The sequence below is a fragment of the Podarcis erhardii genome (genome assembly GCF_964252035.2).
Source record: "Podarcis erhardii genome assembly, chromosome: Z".
NCBI classification, from domain to species: domain Eukaryota; kingdom Metazoa; phylum Chordata; class Lepidosauria; order Squamata; family Lacertidae; genus Podarcis; species Podarcis erhardii.
In genome coordinates this window covers 9,212,838-9,233,928 of record NC_138504.1, presented here as the reverse complement: position 1 = coordinate 9,233,928, position 21,091 = coordinate 9,212,838, and the positions used below count along the sequence as shown (strand labels likewise).

The 21,091-nt window shown below is 41.7% G+C and overlaps 1 protein-coding gene across 4 annotated transcripts in view; it reads right to left on the bottom strand.

Moving 5' to 3' along the window:
- The window catches only part of MTMR1 (myotubularin related protein 1), a 53,705-nt gene that overhangs the window by 1,337 nt on the left and 31,277 nt on the right, over positions 1-21,091 (bottom strand). For all 4 annotated transcript variants that reach the window (XM_081848024.1, XM_081848026.1, XM_081848025.1 and 1 more), the window contains 4 exons: positions 16,960-17,166; positions 16,556-16,648; positions 13,216-13,329; positions 11,046-11,222 (listed from right to left, as the gene is read on the bottom strand). In XM_081848024.1, the coding sequence (XP_081704150.1) occupies positions 11,046-11,222; positions 13,216-13,329; positions 16,556-16,648; positions 16,960-17,166 (591 nt within the window). The remainder of the gene's footprint in view (positions 1-11,045; positions 11,223-13,215; positions 13,330-16,555; positions 16,649-16,959; positions 17,167-21,091) is intronic.

The window sequence follows — 21,091 nt, the reverse complement described above, 5'->3', positions numbered from 1 at the left end:
AACCAACAAAATAAACAGCAGTTTAAAAAAAGATAGCAGATAACACAATTACACTTAAATTAACAACTTGGGGGAATTTGGAAAGGCAAAGGCACGCAGGAAAAGGCATCTATGCACAATGGCAGGAAGCCATCTCAGAAGGGACAAGATGGGCCTCCCTTAGCAGGCACAGCCACAGTAAAGGTCAACTCTCTGGCTTAAGTTATTTGTCTGTAATTGCCTTTTGGATATTAAAACTGGAATAAATTATTCCCTCCAATAAAGTACACCTTTTACCAAACAGATAGCAGAGGCTTGGAAAACTTAGGAAGACAGGCAGGAAGATGTCAAAGGCATACTGCTTCAGTTTTCTCTTACCTGGTTTACCATTGTTAACTGTCAGAGAAAATGGAAATTGCTTCTTCAGAAACTGAGAAACTGAGGAAAACCTCATCACAGCTAGCCTCCTCCTATATTAAGATGGTAGTAACACTGTGGCCTCAACCCCGGATTGGTCTAATCCTGCTCTTTTCCCACATTTTGTGATATTTCTTATTTATATTACTTGTTCAGTTTTAACTGGGCACCCTTCATTAATTAAGGACCCAGTAAGGTTCCTGCCAACCTAGCAGTTCGAAAGCACATCAAAGTGCAAGTAGATAAATAGGTACCGCTCCAGCGGAAAGGTAAATGGCGTTTCCGTGCGCTGCTCTGGTTTGCCAGAAGCGGCTTAGTCATGCTGGCCACATGACCCGGAAGCTGTACGCCGGCTCCCTCGGCCAATAAAGCGAGATGAGCACCGCAACCCCAGAGTCAGTCACAACTGGACCTAATGGTCAGGGGTCCCTTTACCTTTACCTGTACAGTTAAAGTGTCATTAAATCGGTTCCAGGAAAATCAAGGGGGGGAAGGCAGGGAGTGGAGGGCAAAACTAGAGCTGAAAAGGAGAAATGTGGGTTGGACATTCCCAACAAAATTGCTAATTGGGCAACTGGACTTCAGACTGCTGATGTTGCTATGAATTTGGCACAACCTGTGTACATGATTCCATATTCTTTAATACCAGACAACCCTTGATTTTTTTGCAAAATTTTTACAAAGGTACGAGAATATATTCTCCATTGCTTTGTTCTCCAAAGGAATTTTACACTGGTGTAAAATTCTTGGTGGCTGTCTGGGGAAAGGGGAAGTGAGAAGCATGAAGCAACATGGGATGGAACTGTAAACCAACTCTTGAGCATGGGGCGAAAAGGGATCAGCTCAAAGGCCCATCTTTGAGCTCAGCTGCCCAATAAAGGCAACAAGAGTACACCTTGGAGCATGACACCAGTTCCTTCACTAGTGAGCAACCAGTCCCTTTTCACACCTGAAAGACCAAAGAAACATGCATATCAGAGGGTGTTATTTGTAGGTAGGGTTTTAAAGCCTGATATGAAGAACAAATGTGAACCAATTCCTGGTCTGTGTTCAAGTAGCTTTTGCAACCCTGCTTTCCTGAAATAAGTGTAGGTCTCTTCCCTTTAGCGAATTATTTCCCTTTAGTGAATTATGAGTGTCACTGTGGACAGCTTGTAGTCTGCTGCTAGGCAACGCTTTGAAAGCAATACACATTTTCTACTCTGCAGCTGAATATACCCAATATGGGAAAGTGAGACAGCCACACACCTATTTCAGTTTTCTGCACAGAGAGGTGGACAAGAATACCAGTCTGCTTCCATCTAGTAATTTCAGGGCTGGAAAGAACCATCAGTTTCCTAATCTTGGTGTAAAATTGACTGGGCGATCACTCAATAACACTTCCAGTTTTCCTATAGATAATTAGGCTTCAAATATATGAAAAGTCATTAGCACTGATAAACAAAAAGATGAATCCCTCCACTTTGATTCCAGAAATTAAATTACTTATAGAGGTATCAGTTGTTCTACTAATGTGTTAAAACAAACACAGATTAAAGAGAGGGGGAAAGTCACAATGGGAAAACATCTGCTAACCAACACGATTTAATCTTCAAGTAGCCTTCAACAAAAAACTGATGCCCTGTTTGTTATGTTTCAAGGAAGCGCATAGTTTGCTAAACCACTGGCAATTGGTCTACCAGGTCAGTTCATACGGCATTTGATTATGTGAGCAGTTGCTTCTTTTCTATGTCATCATTTCCCATGCCCAGAGTGATGTCTGATGAAAATGCATACAGCATACACTAACTAATCTGCAAAAGTAGCTGGGGGCTTATTTCCACTGATTACACAGTGTACTATATTCCTTGCAACTGTTTTAAGTTGTTCTTTCAGTTAACACACCTGAGTAGTGAAGTACTCGTTTTAAGTTAGGCGAGCGATTCTAGGATTTAATTTCATTATTTATTGTGTATTTACTAAATACTGAAAATTGCTGCCTGCCACTGTGTAAGTAATTATAATAAACCTGTGGATTTAGAAGTGTGAGGTTGCTATGACAGTTTGATGGGCAAGGCTGAAAAATAAAAACCAAGGGAAGAGGCTACATGAAGCCAAAGCAGCTTCTGACTCCCAACAAACTCAACCACAAACCCACACAGATCCTTTATGCCTGCTAGAGTACCTTCTTTTTCAAATTATAAATGTCAATGACAATGGAGACTGCACCAATTTCCCCCCAGTTCTTTCAGCACTGTGAAGTACGTCAGGATCACAAAATCCTCCATACCAACAAGGATAAGCATAAAAGGCAGTATAATAGCTACTCACTTACAGAACTACCCGTTCTTAATTGTATGGATAGCAAGGGTGCATTCTTGCACTTCCTTTTTACTTGCTCAAGAACAGCCATTCAAAAGAAAATTGTTCAGCAATGAATGTATATCTTCTATTATAGGCCTTCTCTTTTAAAAAAGAAACATCACAATTTTAGCACTAGGAAGAAAAGCAGCAGTAGAATAAAAAGACTATTTTAAATCAATTGCTTGATGTAGAGCAGGCATAGGCAAACTCTGCCCTCCAGATATTTTGGGACTACAACTCCCACCATCCCTGACCACTGGTCCTGTCAGCTAGGGATGATGGGTTGTAGCCCCAAAACATTTGGAGGGCCGAGTTTGCCTATGCCTGATGTAGAGCCTGATCCTATCCCCGCTTTTGTAGCTACTGTGGTGCAACAGGGAAGTTCTAATCTGCTTCCCTCAGGGCCTGGAGAGTTTAAAATGGTACCACTAACAGTGCTATTTTTCTAGAAAAAGAGGTGCCAGAACTCATCTTTGTTCTGGTATAAGGCACTGGCATCCAACTGAGAGGTGCCAGAACTGAGTTCCAGAGAGTTCTGGCTGAAAAAAAGCCCTGACCACCACTACTATCCTTATGGTCAAAAGGCTCTTGCAGATTTCTCAAGCAGTGCAAAACCAATTTGATTAGAGACTGTAGTGAGACAATTAAAACAATAATAATAATAATAATAATAATAATAATAATAATAATAATAATGGCATGTGCACCAAATTTGCACAATTTGTAATCCACCATGGTGACAGCAACTAACAAGGCATGCAGGGAAGCCCCACCGCCACATTTTTATTTTGTTGGCTGAAAGGGATTGCAAAAACAAGGGTTATCAATCACATAGCAGGCTTGATACATGGGACTGGTGAGCTGTGTTTAATTTGGTGGGTCACAAAATTGTTGTGTGGGCCTACTGCACACCACAAACAATGTTGGCTCCATGATCGCACTTTCAACTCTGAAGAACGGGGAGAAAGGAGAACCTCCTCTTCTCCACATAAAAAGGCTACATCAGCATTAGGAACCTTGGACTCACTCTGTCACCCTTCAAAACCTCTGGCATGGCACTATTATGTTCCTTAAGAGCTTCCAACAGTGGCAAAAGTTGCTGTTCTGAATCCAGCACAAAAAAATGAGGCTCTGGACCCAGTCCAATGAACTCTGTAGTAGAGAAGAGCATAGAACTATTATTTTATAGAGTCTGGACACATTCCTTTGATGGCTCAAAAGGACAATGTTCTACAGTTGTCGCTTTTTTTTTTTTTAAAATAATATTTATTACTTTTCCAACAATTTAAACACTACAAAAAAAGAACAATACAATACAATACAATACAATACAATACAATACAATACAATACAATACAATACAATACAATACAATACAATACAATACACAAACACTGCATAACACTGACACATTAAACTAACAAACTAACAAAACAAAACAAAGACAATTTAAAGCACATCAAATAATTTCAATATTTTAACTTTCATTCACTTATTTCCACGACCTCCTCACACCTCCCTTTTTGTATTCCACTTCTGTTAATTGTTTCAGCAATTCCTTCCCATCTTCCTCTGTTTTCTATCCTATAATTATCTTAGCACATTCTAACCTTATTTTCCCTTTAATATTCTATTAATCTGTTTATACTTAATTCCTTATAATATTTCTACTAAAGCCGTATAACTTCATTGCAACATTTTTCTAACATTCATCTTTAATACTCTATTAATTTATTTATACTTAATTCCTTATAACATTTCTACTAAAGCCATATAACTTCATTCCAACATTTTTCTAACATTCATTGAATTTACAATATTTCCGTAAATAATCTTTAAAGTTTTTCCAGTCTTCTTCCACTGACTCTTCTCCCTGGTCTCGGATTCTGCCAGTCATTTCTGCCAGTTCCGTATAGTCCATATAGTCGATCAACTTCATCCTGGTGATCTTCTATCCGATGCTCTTGGCTCTTTTCCAAGTTCCTTCTGCAGATCTTCATATTTATACAAAAACTTTACTTTATCTTCTACTGATCTTATTTTTATTTTCCTTCCTTTGAAACTGAAGGATAGACCTTGGGGAAACTCCCACCTAAAGATGATTTTGTTCCTTCTCAGCAGGGCAACAATATCTCCGTAGTTAGGCCTAAAATCCAAAATATATTTCGGGACGTCTTTAAAAATGTCCACTCTTAACTGTTGTACTTCTAGGTTCTTCTGGTAATGCCAACCCAAGATTCTAACTCTCTCTTCTTTAATTCGAAGGGTGATCAAGCAGTCTCTTAATCTATTCTTCTCTTTTTTCCCTCCTCTTCCAAGTCTGAAGGCCCTCACAATTCTAAACTCTTTTTGGCCCAAGTCCAAGTCCCAAAAGTCAGCAGATTCCTGTATGAGAAAATCTGTCAAGCTTTCCTTCTCCAATTCAGGTAGGGCTCTGATCCTCAAATTCGTCTGTTTTTCGTTAAGTTCAATCATGACAAGCGTCAACTTATGTTCATCAAGTTGCCTCTGTAGGGTTGGGACTCTCTCTCTCTCTCTCAAGTTGTGTTACTTTACATTCAGCAGCAACGGCTTTCTCCCTGGCTTCCTCCGCAGTCTGCCGTATCAAAGTAGATTCCTGTATCAATTTCTGGATAATTTCTGTATTGGTATTCACCTTTTGTCCCAAATTATTTATAATTTCTATATTTAAGTCACTTTTAGTGGTTGCAACATCCACTTTCACATTTATCGCGTCTGTTTTCTTGTTAAGCTGTTCCAGTGAATCATTTATTTTATTTAATGCAGCCGCTAAGGCTTCTTCTGTCGACATTCCTCTTGATTTTGAGTGTACTGATGCAAAAGCAGCAGCAAAAGAGGCAGAGGGGCCTGATGTTGAGCCTCTCCTGGATTGCTGCCAAGTCCTCCCAGACCTTAATGTTTTTTCAGCAATTGACTGGTCTGTTTTTTCCTTTCCATTTGCCATAACACTTAAAAAATTTAAGGTCAGTCCCAGAGTCTCACAGTTCTTTATCTTGCAGCTGGAAATTTCCCTAGCCCAGCTCTTGTAAAGCAACCAGTTTCAAAGGCTTCCACTAGGGGGAAACAGTTTCTATTTATATTAATCAGTAATGTCCTCTTTTAAACACAGTTTCCAACAATCCAAAGTTAGTTTCAATTTTCAGTTACTTTTACTCCTTTTTAAAAGCAGCCGGAGACAATAGAAACAATGTATTTCTCTTATTTAGCTAGCTGTCAATGAACGTTCTAAACACTGTCAATAAGCATTCCAAAAGACATCAGTCCTGCTAGCAGCCCGTTTCCAGAGTCAGAGCGGCAGTATTTTAGCTCTCTTCGCTCTCTCCTGCAGGCATACTCAATCCACAACTTTCCCCCCTCTTCTCCTGCCTCCAAGGGGGGGGTTAATGTTCTTTACCAGTGGAAATTTAGTCCTTTACAGTAGGCTTTCCAAGACTTCAGCTTGCAGCCTCATTGCTTCAGTCTATTTACAAAAGGGGAAGGCGGACTTCCTGTTTTGAACCTCCCCGTTACGATGCCAAATTAAACTTTTTAAAAATCCAATTCTCCCGCTTCAGCTCTACTCACGGGTAATTACTTTAAAATCAAATTGTCCACAGGAAAAAGTCAGTGCTCTCCGGCAACAGCTATGCGGCTTCGCTCCGTGGAAGAAGCAGACGATTCGAAGCACCACGCCACTCACCCCACGTCGCTCCGGACCCCCGAAACCGGGTTTCCCCGCGAGTAGGGGAGGCGCAAAAGGTGCCTGCCGAATCCCACGCTCACAGGCTTCTCCCGCCTGTGATTTTTTGCGGGTCTCCGCCTTCGCCGTGGCGGCCAGACCCAGATTCCCATGGGGCAAATTCCTCCCAATCAGAGGAATTCCGCCATTACCGGAGGCACCAACCCGGAAGTCCTACAGTTGTTGCTTTTGATAATCTTTCAAACAGCAAATATTCCCACTAGAACTAATTTCAAGCCCTAAACAACACTGCACAATGAGTCCCATGAACGAAAGCATCATAGTCACATTGGATCAACATTTTAAATCTACCATAAAAAGCAGTGCTTCTGAAACGTAGCAGAAATACAAACTGAACGTGCACAAAAAGCAAATGTCAATATCAGCTCAATCTCCCAAGCGATTTACAAGCTTAAGAGGCCCTAAAAGGAACAGGGAATCTGAGAATTAAAGAAGCAACAAACGAGCAAATGTGTTTTGAGGAATGGAAGCACAGCGTCGTCACTTTGGCAAAGAAAAAGTAGTTCAAGATCAGGGAAGACAAGGGGGGGGGGAAACAACTCAAAACTTTGGGAGGCTGAGAACATAAAATTGGCTGCAAATCGTTAACTAGTATGAAAATCAGGATGATCATAGGCTAAACATACAGGCATGAAATGGCAACGTTAAAAATTACCGTATGTTTCGCTCTATGGGACGCACCGGACAATAGGACACACCTTGTTTTAGAGAGGGGAGAACAAGAAAAAAAAATCTCCCCCTCTCCCTTCAGTGAAGCGGCAGGAGGCGCTGCGCAGAGAGGGGGAGAATTTCCCCCCTCATGTTTTCCCCCTCTAAAACAAGGTGCCGTTTAAGGTGCATTCAGTCGCCTTCAGGCGGCTACCTTGGAAGCCTGGAGAGCGAGAGGGGTCAGTGCGCACCGACCCCTCTCGCTCTCCAGGCTTCAGGTTCCTTTCGACCTGCTCTTTGGGGCTGGCGGGGGGAAGCCCAGGTCAGGGAGTAGCGGAAAGGCAGGCAGCGGAGAGGCTGCTGCCATAGTCTCACGTCACCTCTCCAGCTGGGAGAGGGTCGCGGGGCTATGGATTCTTTAGCCCTGCACATGCTCTCCCAGCTGGAGAGGTGGCGCTCGGCTAAAGAGGCTCCTGCCATAGCTGCATGTCACCTCTCCAGCCGGGAGAGGGTCGCGGGGCTATGGCTTCTTCGCTCCACACACATTTTTGAAGGGGAAAAAGTGCGTCCTATAGAGTGAAAAATACGGTAGTAAATGGCGCACTATATATATTTTGAGGCTCACCCATTTTGTTTTTCACTATAAAAATGCTGACAAAATATTCAGTCCTCCATTGAGTCACAGAATTCCACCTTTAGATCTAGATGACATCACTAATGGTTCCACTCTGTTGCTGCTCCCTTCTCGCATAGGGGAACTTGAGCACACTCGAACTGTCCTACTCACACAGTTCATGTTTGTTCAGAATTAAGTCTCACTGTTTAATGGTGCTTGTTCCCAAGTAAACATGCATAAGATTGTAGCCACATTCTCAAATCGGTTTCTCCTGTCAAGTATTCATTACAGCAAGCAACTGCCATTTCAGCAGCTCCTCAGCTTAAAGCCTTTGAATACAGGGACTGTGGTTTTGCTCAGTGAACTGATGGAACTAGCATTATTTTCACCTGGGAGACTTGAGAGCAAGGACTTGCTTCTGTGAGGCACTTCCACAGGTCACTTGTTGATACCGTTTGTGCACTGGTAAGACACAGTGTCCTGTTTCAAGTGCCCCTCTGCCCACCTCTCTGCAACAGGTATGGCCACAGGCCCAGTGAAGACACAGCAGATCTAGCTGCATGGCTTAGGCAGGTTTGTTGGTGGGATACAAACTCCCCCAGTGCCACACTGTTCCAGTTAATTCTGGGGCTCCTTCCTTAGCTCGAAGTGCTTGATGGCAAAAGCCAGATAAATGGTTTTCTCCTTTTCAATCAATCATTTTATTTGCATACTGCCTTTCCGAAGTTAAGACCATGCTCAAGGAAGCTTACAACATATGACTTAACTATCTGTCTATAGCTGTGGTATGTAAATACTAGGATTTTTTGTTTTTTGTTTTACACCCTATTTCTATTGAAACATGCATAACACATATACTATGGGTAGATGGGGATGCAATTCTTATGTTATGACCTGACCTCAGGCTGCCTGATCGTTCCTGCACAGAAGACTTTTCTGCACATTGCCACACTCCAAGTAGCCTTGATCCAACATCTCCCTATCGAGTACTTAGTTCATTCCTCAACAAAAAAGGAATGTCAGAACATTTTGTATGCCAGAACGTACAAAAGTGTTTTGGCACTTTTAGTAAGAACCAAGACAGAGGGCTTTATCAGATGCTAGTCCTACTCAGAGTAAACTTACTGAAATTAATGGACCCAAGTTACTAATGTCTATTGACTTCAGTAAGTCTATTCTGAGTAGGACCAGCAATGATTACAACCCAGAATTCTACACCACATGGGCACAATCCTCATTATGGTTAGAATTGGTGGCATTCAAAGTTACTGACCAGATCTGTTTAGAAAATTCTCATCTTATCAGTAACATAAAATTCTTGCAAATTTGCATTTTTAACTGATTTCTGAACGAATACCCTGAGGAAAGAAAAGCTGAAAAATACTCTCTCACAGAAGGTGCTAAGGTGTTCCAGAGAGAGGGGTTAGGTACCTTTACTAGCAGTCGTAAAAGGTAAGTCTGCTTTTAGAAAAGGGAGAGAAAAGAAGAGTCAGCACAAACAGATAATCCAATCTGGCAACAAAATGAGACTTTTTTTAATAGGTCCTATGAGACAATTAGTGATTATGCAGCTTTCGTGTCCAAAATTTCCTCCTTCTACAGCAACACAAAACCTAAAGGTAAAAAGTGCTAACTGGTAACAGTTGAAGCCTTAAAATGTGGCTTCTAAAAGAGCTGAGTAGAAGGAAGATGACCAGCTCAGATGTTCAGCCCTAGTAAGGTTGGGAAATTCAATTGGATCCTATCCCAGTAACTTTTAATTGTGTACTGTGCAGATACATATTTCAAAGAAGAACAATGCATAATCCTAGAAGGGCATCAAACTGAAACCGGGGAGAGGGGGGGTGCTATAAAATCAGCTACGGCCAGGTAAATTGGAGCACTGTGCTACCCACAGTTGCCTATCCTAGGTTTTGAATACTGACTTGTTTGAGTGAACTGCACTAGGCAAGGGTAGTTTTAATCCTATATTATCCCTGGGTCCTGGCCTCCAGTGTCTGCAGGACTGCCACAGACTTCTTTGGTCCCTGAAAAAATGAGTGGGGACACAGATGGGGACTTGCCCATTGCTAAAGGTGGCAGATGAGAAGGCTAATAATCATAGGTAAAAGGTAAAGGTAAAGGTACCTCTGCCCGTACGGGCCAGTCTTGACAGACTCTAGGGTTGTGTGCTCATCTCACTCTATAGGCCGGGAGCCAGCGCTGTCTGCAGACACTTCCGGGTCACGTGGCCAGCGTGACAAGCTGCATCTGGTGAGCCAGCGCAGCACACGGAACGCCGTTTACCTTCCTGCTGGTAAGCGGTCCCTATTTATCTACTTGCACCCAGGGGTGCTTTCGAACTGCTAGGTTGGCAGGCGCTGGGACCGAACGACGGGAGTGCACCCCGCCGCGGGGATTCGAACCGCCGACCATGCGATCGGCAAGTCCTAGGCGCTGAGGTTTTACCCACAGCGCCACCCGCATCCCTAGTAATCATAGATCAGCACAAATTATAAACCAAAATGATGCACTTGAGTCACAAATCCAAGAAGGAAAGCACACACGACTGCCATCAAGGAAACATTCCCTCACAGCAGATCTGAGGTTGATTCATGGTTGCTTGGTCAGCATCTGACAGCTTGCACATGTGAAAATCTGCCACAGAGAGAACTTTCAGATCACCACAAAATACAGCAAAGCTGAGCAAAAAAATAAAAAATAAATGAAATGAATGAAATGGTGATATGTGTGCAATGTGTTAAAGAGCTGCACTTTGTGGTGCGTCCCTCCTCCCTCCCTAGTTCTCCACACATTGTCTAGAACTTGAAGGATTTTGGAGGGGGCTGGGAAAGGGAGTCTATCACTTTATGTTGGATGGAAAGAGATTTTGCTCTTCCGCGGAACTGAATAGCATGTGCAGGGAACTATTGGGAGTGCCTTGGAGGCACTTGGAAGTAGCAATACTCACACTGCTCCCAAGCATCTCTGTAGCACACAGTGGCAGGCTAAAGCTCTGCATGTCCCAGATTTGTGGGGGTGGGCAGGATTGCAGGCTATCACAAATAATTATTAGCTATCAAGGCCAGTTAAAATTTTGAAGCCCTCCAACTGGCCATTCTGAGCAGCAGCCAGTTGTTTAAAAATATGTTGCTCCAGTCAAAGATGAAAGGGACAGAATCACATTCCTTTGATTATTTTACCAAACAATCAAAGCCCTGATGGTTTCTAGACCTCTTTAGTATTTCCTTTTTTAAAAAAAATGGCAAAAGAAATTCAATTGAAAAGCAAACAAATGCATACCTGGGGTCTCATTCGTGGATTCCATCGTACATAGTAGTTCACCCATAATTCTAAATGGCTTAGACTAGCAACTGGATATAGGACATGGTTTTCGTAGTTTACGTAGAAAGGGTTGCTGAATTCATCAAGCTGACTATTAATGTAGGACCATAAAGAGATTGTCTTTGTGCTGATCTCCTGAAGGAAAAATAATAATACTTGTAAACAATTATAATGAAAATATTTTCAAACCTCTAACTATTAAGGAAGCATTTTTACATCAATCTGTTGGCTGAGGAACATCTTCTGTGGAACTTGTGTGCATTGGGGCATCGTCTTAGGTAGGTTCTCTGTTTGGGGTACACTTGTTTGTCTTTAGAATGCAACCTAGAATACCCTGCCCTGTAAACAGACACAGAACAAAACCTCACAATTTCCCACAGTGGCCACAGTGCTGGGGAAGATTGGCAAAAATGGACAAACCATCTTCCAGGGAAACATTTATTTTCACCAAGGAATCCTCAATAAACCTACATGGAATGCCAGAACTACAAGGACCACAATAGGAAACACATCCACTCCGGTATTAAACTTGTAGATCTCTTGTGAAGGTTTTGAATTTACTAAGAGCTCATCTACATTTCTGGTTGTCCTGCCATTTCCCCCCAGGAAAATCCACTGCTTACCACTGAATCAGAGCAAACATCAATCGGGTTGTCTCCGGATTGACATTTGCTCCAATTTGGCACTGAAGAGCAGTTTTCTGGGGGAAAGTGGCAGTGCAAAGGCAAAATGTCTCAGGCAAAACATGAGACAAGTGGAGAACAGCTCAGACTCCTGCTTTCTAGTCACAGAAGAAGTGGAAGTGTGGACAAGCCCTACATTTTGCACTGAGTTTCTGTTTTAAGAGATATCACGGTCCCAAATTCGTTTCCTTTTAAGAAAAAGACTGACAATATTTTGATGCAACAATAATTTCTTATGATTTTTCAAATTTAACGTTATCAAATAAGCTTCCATTGGAAAATACTGAATTTCTACCTCCACCTATAAGGAAAAATAAGCTTAAAATGGTAAAGGTAAACACTGAATGCTATCAGAAGGGGGGTGGAACCCACTGAAAAGTAAGAAAATTACTGAGATGTCAGGAAAGAAAAAACACTTATGTACAGAAACAACGAGGCAGTATTTTAGAAAAGGGTTATAACCTATTTTTACCAGTCCCCCTATACCTATCTAAATACTATGTTTCTAATTAAATGTCCATGTTTAGGTTTATTCTTAGCAGTTTTTAAATTCTATGACCAAATACAAACATCATTATGAAACCATTATTAAATCAAGGTTTCAGAATCTGAATTCTTATCAGCATCATCTTGCAATTTTATACTGTCTCTTAAATTGCATTTTTTAAAAGGGAGCTGCATTAGATTATCCATTCATGAGAGGGAGCTGTGTGGTAGGCACATACTTGGTGAGAATATGTAATTCAGCTCCATCTTGTGGTGCAATTGTGCAATTTGCTGTGCTGAATCAGTCACTTAAAGTCAGATATATAGCAAAACACAAAAGGTTATGTTTGTACTAACATTTTTCTTCCTGGGAAAAGCGGGGTGACATAGTTTAGCATGTGCTTTCCCTCTGCTCTCTCTCGAGGTATAAATTAGCACGATTTGGCAAATTAGCTGGGTGTTGTACCCAGGATCCTTCAAAATCCACTATTCATATTTCTCATGCAACTGACTAGAGAAAAATCCTGACTAGAGAAAAATCATATGTGCTGAACATATGGAACCACCTTATTTTGAGAACATTAGTCGATTGAGCCCAGTACTGACTACTCTGACTGGAAGCAACTCGCCAAGGCCTGCCAAGCCCAGAAGGCTTTTTTCGCCTTTCTATTTGATGTCCTTTTAGATGGAGAAGGAGGCTGGGACTCTCAACTTGCTCTATCACTGTCCCATGGGCTCCCCTCAGGTTTCATAGAGGTTCATGTTACCTAATGGATTCGAAGAGAGGGGAGAAGTTGCCTGTATTCGTGGCATCTGGTGCCTATTTGGTATGTCAAGAGGAATATGAAAATTCATTTCTAGGTGACATTTAAAAAACTTTCAGCTCTACAGAACAGGCAAAACAGCTTCAAATTTTTTTTTGGCTCCTGTAAAACCATTACATGGGTGATTTACTTTACCTCTTTCATTCGCTGATGCTCAGAGTTGTATAAAAAGGTGCCAAAAAGACAGCTATAAAGATGATCCAAAATGGTGATCAGAAACAGCTCATTGAATTCAAATGCTGCTGGAAACTAAAACAACAAAATATTTTGTTATACTTTTTGTTAAGGGGAAACAGTACAGTAAGCTTGTGCACATTCAGCCTTATGTGTGTGGCAAAAAATTGTTTAAAAATTTAAGAGGGTGTAGGAAAGGGGTGAGGTTCTGGGGGAAATGACTTTAGCAATCCCATCCGTTGTTGAACCCAATGTGTTTTGACTATACGCAATTTTGGATTTAGGTGTGATCCCTGGAATGTAAGCCAGATTTCAGGCCTATTGTTTTATTTGAACACACACACACACACACACAGAGAGAGAGAGAGAGAGAGAGAGAAATCTCTAATGTAAAATGCAGTATGAAGGTTTACGAAATGTCAAAGAGACATTTAAATTGTAAAACTAGAGTGCTGTACTAGCATTTGGCAACTCTGGACAAATGCACTGTATTGGGAGGGTGTTGTTTAGGAAGGTTCCCATAGGCTCTTAGTTTCTTTTCTGTGAATTCAAGAGACTCAGGTCTTTCCCTTATGAAAGGAAGCAAAGGAGGACTAATGCGGCAGGACTCAGAGGATTGAAGCCACATCCAAATAACTACATTTTATTGCAGCGCTTTTCTGTAACAAAATACTTTTCACACATGACAGTGTCAACTGGAGTTCATACACTATCTCAATTGCATTTCATCAAGATTAGGAAGGTATTGTGTAATTGTGTGCGCGTGTGTGTGCTGAGCTCTTGCAAATGAAAAAGGATTCTTCTATCACTAGGAAATTAGAATTTTCTTTTTCAGGGACTCCACCATTCAAAATGTAGTTCTTGGAAAGAGTTGTCAGCTCAATGCTTCATCCAAAGTAGACCTCAGCGACTGTGCTGTCACTTGAAACATTTTTACATCTGTTGGGGTGTGGATTCAATTCTGAGTTTAACAAGGCAGCTATTAAAACATTTGCCTACGGTATGAAGCAGTGATAAGTGGCATACGATGTAGGTTTAAGTATTTTTGCTGCGTCCACAATAGAAAAATACGTGGCAATCTCTTTTAAGCGCTGCTGGATGGAGGCTGTGCCCACCACACATAAGCTGAACCCGTCTATCCTTACACCCCTTTTGTGCCCTCCTTCCCACCTCACCTCAAGCTTTTGACAATCTCATCCAATAAAAAGGCAGGAATATAGCTAGGTAAGCATTGCCATAACTTCTGATCTAGGCGATCATTTTGAATTAACCTATAAAGCAGTGGTCATCAACATGGCAGCTGTGGGTATGCATGTGCTCCTGGCGAGCTAAACCACCTCTCACCCCTGCCTCTGCTAAAATGAGGTTTGAAATAGGTCTTCTATTGTAGCCAAGAGAACAAGTTGCACTCTATGTGTGTGTGCTGTGCTCACGGCAGTTTCTATAAGGATATTCAAGCATTAAAACCCCAATAAGATATCAACTTATTTTAAAGCCAGAAGGCTGCTGGGTGTGGACCGGTGTCAAGGATAACCTTTTATGTAAGCATGTAGCTCACTTCCATTTGGCAGCAGCTATTGTAATAGGTGGTTATATAAAGACAAAGGTGCCATAAACCCTGTGAACTGGTACTGAGTCTGTTTCAACTGCTGCAAGTACAGGGTAATAAACTATATGAGGAGGAGAGCTCTTTTCTCTTACCATCTTTCAGGATCAAGACATTGATAAATGGTTTGGATGAGATTAAGAAATTGTGTTCTCTGAAAAAATATGAGGTGTCTGCCCTATGCACAATGTCCCAGTTTTCCCTTTTGGTTCTATTGCATTCTACTTTCCTCTCCTCTCAGGGCTATAACAGTTCAATGTTTATTTTAAATCTCTTGCTGGATTCAGATTTTGTACACATGTGGAACTGGCAAAGTCATTTCACAGTCCTTTACTAGAGGGCAACTAAACAGTTTATAGCAAGTAATAGGGAACAACAAGGGAGATCACAAAAAACCCCAACAACAAGGCTGTTCTGAGTTAAGGGTCTGCCCCTAAAGGGTTTTTGCTGCTTCCAGGTGTTCAAAGCATTTTGGAAAATGTTCTCCTGCAAAAAAATAGTTGCATGACTTTCCAAAAAGGAAGCAACATCCTTTAACTGAGCATGCTGAAACAAACAAGGTAACATTAAACACCTCATTCATGCAAAGTTCAAATCACAGAAAAATAAGTGAGTGACTTTTTGCAGAGTAGCAAAGTATAACAAGGTCCCAGTTTTCAAGCTGCAATGCAAAATATAAAGGAAGGGCAGCTTGAGATGAATTTTGTTGTTTGTAAAGGAGTTTGAAAGAAGTATTATTTAAATCCACAACAGAATTACATAATAGAAGTTCAGAATTAATTTAGATCTAGCAAGAGGGCACCAGGAACTGCCTTTGGAAGAATAAGCTCTCTGTGACAATCATGCTGAAGCAGTGTTGAGATGTGGTTCACAGTTCCTCAAATCAATTTATTGGGAATATGAACTTAAGTGTAAAATGAAAGTTATACAGATTTGTGGTATTGTGCATTGTTAAAAGAAATGCAAGTATCATCCATTTTATAAAATCTGCTCTAAACCTCAATGATAAATAGAATGCATCACTATTAATTTGGTCCTAAATAGGCAAAACACAAGAGTTTGTATACATTAGTTAATGCCTTTGGTATGTAAACTGGCTAACATATCACAGAGAGGCCACAAACAGCAGTTTCCCAAACTGTATTCATATTAAAAGCAAGGTTATCCATTCCATGTGAACTCAAGTTAATCAAAAAGCTTTGAATTTTCACTCTCAAATTTCTGTTTCTCTCCAGAAAATATTTTTGTTTTGTTATATTATCATGTCAATAAATAAGTTGTATCCTTCCATGAACAGTTGGGCCTTTGTTCTGATGTAGGCTTCTACTGAGGCTTCTACTGATGAAGAGGGAAGTGACACGAACATCTATGCTGTTGTCCAGGGTCCTACAACCCTCTGGATCAGACTATTGGGGCAGGGGAAAACTAATGAAAACTGCCATTTTGGTTAATGGAGGCTAGGAGCAGCCTTTCCATGGGGAGAACTTTGCTCATAGGATGACAGGCCCCTTTGTGGTAATTTCTTAATGTTGATCTTGCAAAACCTGCCAATTTAGATGTTTTCACCTCTGCATACATTTATTTCACTCTGCTGTGTGCACTGAACTAGTTCCAAAATTTCACTGCTCTGAAAGAAAGCATTACTTCCTATGTGGATTAGAAACAGAGAAGATATAATTAGAAAAATATCCTTACCTGCTTTGTCATTTGCCAAACGCAATCTATGAACTGAAGGAAAATGGGTGATCTGTCAGCATCAGCATGATCATCATCTCCATGACCTACACGCTAGTGAGGAAGAAAGAGTGTCAGGAGCAACGCTTCCTTTTTTCTTTTTCTTTTTTTGTCAAATGTATTTAAAATAGCTTTTTAAAAAAACTGCCCCAGAACAATTAAGAAGAGTTATCAGAAAAACTAGGTTTCTTCCAACAATTAGATACTAAATAAGCTACACTAAAATAACAACCAAAACTGATTCATGTTATCAGTCATGCTTAGTATCCTGGTGGGTAAAGAGCAGATCTTACATAGACAGGAGGCACAAGTTTTACAGAAATTTTATAGATAGGAGGAGAAATTCAAAAACCTTTTGAAATTACCATTGCAAACCGATGTCCAAAACTCATCCACTCCTTTTCTATGAGGACCTCAAAGCCTTTGATAGTTCTGTAATGGCTGTCTAGCATCAGCATGGCTAAAGAGGTCAGCTGAGCTGTACGGTCCCAGCCGTCACTGCAGTGGACCACCACTGATGTTTTACCAGATTCGATTTTGTCAGCAATTCTCACGGCTCCTGAAAGAAGCATCTTTAAAAAGACGGTTCCAAGTTGAAATATCGCACCAAAGCAAACTCGGCTATAATACATTTTGTGACAAGAGCAAAACAACATCTCTGCATAATTAGACTGAAGACCTTTCTAGTCTAGCATTCTGTTTCCAGAAGTGCCCAGCTGCATGCCTGAGGGACCTTACAAGAAGGGATGGCTTTTTCTTGTTTCTCCCCAGAGCCTAGCATTTAGAGGCATCCTGTTGCCGAACATGCAAGTATTGATTTAGTCACCGTAGCCAGGCTCGTGCACAGGGGGGCAGCCAAGTACATTTGCTTTGGGCCTAGGAGGGCTAAGCCAGCCAGGGGCACCCCCACCAGCAGCCTGCCAGACTTATACTGACATGCCAAGAGCATGCATCCCTCCCTGGGTCTAAGACAAGCTCTGCACATTACTAACAGCTGTTGATAGACCTCCACAAATGACATATAGGCTGCATTCATATGCAATGCTAAATCATGGTTTACTATTATGTGGACAAACCTCCACAATCCCAAACAAAGCATCAAGCTCATGCAGACTCCCCACCCCACCTCCTTCTGTGCATCTAGTAGGAGGGCTTCTGCAAAGCTTAGTCCAGCATATAAAAGAATCTTAGTGTTACATTTCTTGTAAACCACTTAGAGGTTTTACTGCAATCAAGGGGTATACAGTGGTACCTCGGGTTAAGAACTTAATTCATTCTGGAGGTCTGTTCTTAACCTGAAACTGTTCTTAACCTGAGGCACCACTTTAGCTAATGGGGCCTCCCGCTGCCACCACGCCACCACTGTGCAATTTCTGTTCTCATCCTGAAGCAAAGTTCTTAACCCAAGGTACTATTTCAGGGTTAATGGAGTCTGTAACCTGAAGTGTCTGTAACCTGAAGCGTCTGTAACCCAAGGTACCACTGTATAATAATATATCATACTCTAGCCTATTTTAATAACAGAGTTTCACAATCCATTGCTTGAAGTCGGCTTATTATTATAAAGTCAGTGTGTGGAAATATGTCCTTGTACTGCTAAGCCAAGGTTTAGCATTACATGCAGACACAGTGCTGAACAGATCAATGCACTAAACTGTTGCAGTGGTGTGACTCATTACCATCAACATTTCTCAGGTAGATGGGGTGAATGATTCTTGGCAGAATATATCTAAAAACTATGCCAAGCATGAATACTAAATCCCAATTACAACTGCCTGGAAAGCACATCAAGATTAGATCATTTGCTTAACCTGTGGGAAAGTTTGTTTGCTTGCTTCCTAAAATTTGTACAGTGGTGCCTCAGGTTAAGAACTTAATTTGTTCTGGAGGTCCGTTCTTAACCTGAAACTGTCCTTAACCTGAGGTACCGCTTTAGCTAATGGGGCCTCCTGCTGCTGCTGTGCCACAGCCATGCGATTTCTGTTATCATCCTGAAGCAAAGTTCTTAACCCGAGGTACTATTTCTGGGTTGACTTCTGGGAGATGATGGCACCTGGTCAAGTCTCCACTGAGTCTCTGCCGTGTGAGTAGGAGCTTTAATTATCAAATTACTCTGTTAAAAAGGCTCAACCTATGAAAGTAACTGCCAACTTTTATCAGTAAAAGACTGCGAGAGCTGTCAGGTGGATTTTCAAATCTCCCCTCCCTTTTGAAGCTACTTAAATCAACTTTGAACCCCCCCCCTTGCAAAGTCCTTAAAACTGTGGGCTGGATAATGTAGCCCTATTTATTTCTGATTCCGAGCATGGTACTTACAAGACAATGTTGCAAGGAATTGGGGATTTCACCCACACAACCTGTAACAACTCCCCCAAAGAAAAAACAGGCCAAGATTCAACCTACTTTCGACCCAAGGCTGATGAAGCAAATAATCCAGGAAACCTTCCTTCTCATGAGTGGTCTTTTGACCATACCTGGATTGGAAAGGAGGAAAAAACTAACGACGAACGTGAGGGAGTGGACCTGGCAACCGAACTAAAACAAGCTGAGCTAGCCAAAGAGGGACCTGAAGCAAGTCTAGAACAGGAGCTACTGCTGGAAAACCTAGAAGCCAGGTTAAACGAGCCTCCCCTCCCCTCCCCTCCCTATCAGGAGAGAAATTAAGGCACCCTCCCCCGACTGAGACAGACAAATGGCCACACAGCCCAAGGTTACAGCACCCGGACAACTTTATCTTCTACCTGTCAGGGATGTATGAAGAGTTACTCAAAATCCATTCTACACAGATAAGCAAAGAACTTGAGCCAATTAAAAATTTCCTTTTGGAAAGCTTGAACCTGCTTACTACCCTAACTGAATTAATTAAGAGCCATGAGGTCGCTTCCCCCCACATGAAATCTAGTAATAGGACTAATGGAGATGAAACCAAGCCAGGACTCGATTACAAAAAAACAAACAGAAACAATTCAGTGCAGGAGGGAGGGTCCCTTGCTCCCAGGAAACTGGCCTTAAAGAGAAAATGCCCAATGCAAAAAAAGAAAAAGACCAAAAACATCAAATTGGGAGGCCGAAAGGAACGGCGACCCGCCGTACTAAAAAATGAATTTCCAAAAGCTCTTTAAGCTGCTGGAGAATATAACAACAAAGAACTCAGCTTCTACAACCCAAAAGAAAATTACAAACTCATGTGCACTGATAAAGCACTGAGGAAAAGCCCCATGCCCTAGCAGAACACACACTGCTCCCAAGCAATCAACCCTTCTCATGGCGTCACAAGGAAATCCCGTCTATCCTAACATAACAAAAAAGGTTCAGGACAAAACAACACAGATTCGCTGGAAGCTAACGTTAAATAATCACAAACTTGCCTTCACAACTCTACCCACAAATAGAGGTCACCCATCGTATGCTCAAAGAAAAGTACCGGTAAATATTCCTGAAAAAATCAGCATAGTCACCAGGGTCCTTGTGACAACAAAAAAATATCACCAATGTAAAATTCCTCCCACATCATACGGCCCAAAATAGGGCTGTAGTGACTTTTAAGGACGGGTTCTCAACTAAACGGACCCTTTCACATAAAGACAATTCCCTGAGGGCTGGTTTGCTTGTGCACTGTTTTTTCGAAAATATTGAAGACACTTTACCGCTTCTGGGAGCATATAGGCCAGCCAGACCAAAAACCAAAACCAGAACTGCAGAATCCAACAGCACCAGAAACGTTAAGCTGCCCCACCCAGAGGCTGGCAATCTCAAACAGTCGGGCAGGCGGCACAAAACCTCACCCTCATCAAACAAGTTAGAAAAGGATTTCCCCTCAAAGGATGAGCAACTCCTAACAACCTACCTCGAGCAGATCCAACTTTCCCAGGATGCACTAAATGAAAGACTGTTGACCATAAGGAAGTTCCTATCACTTCTAGCCCCGCCTCCTCCCATGGAATTTAATTACATCAATTGCAAATCAAAGCCTTTAACCAATGAGGAATGGACAACTTGACGATATTTGTCTCCAAAAGAAACGGTCTCTTCTACACCCCCTCCAATAGCCCAATCCAAAACGCAACAAGTCGAACTAGTGGTGCCAGCGCCGGGAATCAGCTCAGTCTTCGTGGACTGCCTGCGCATCCTAGAAGCTATTCATGCAGAAGAATGAAACAAAGTCTTGGCGGGTGGCTGCCTGGACGGACAAATTAATACCCCTAAATTAGTCTTTCTCCCAAAAGGCTCCCCCATTTCTCCGCATCTTGGCTCAATCAATTCAAAGGACCTGAGGAATCAGTGGCAGAAAACAGCTGTGAGTGCCTGGTATCTAAAAACCCAAGAATCAACTACTGCCCTAAACATCCTCTCCTGGAATGTATGCCTCTCCCATTCTACAGACATTCCCTTCTACCGTCAAAACTTTAATATCATCGCCCTACAAGAGACACGGGCGGCTGAAAACCCATCATTTGAAGGATACTATACATATGCAGTTAGAGCGGTTGCAGTCAG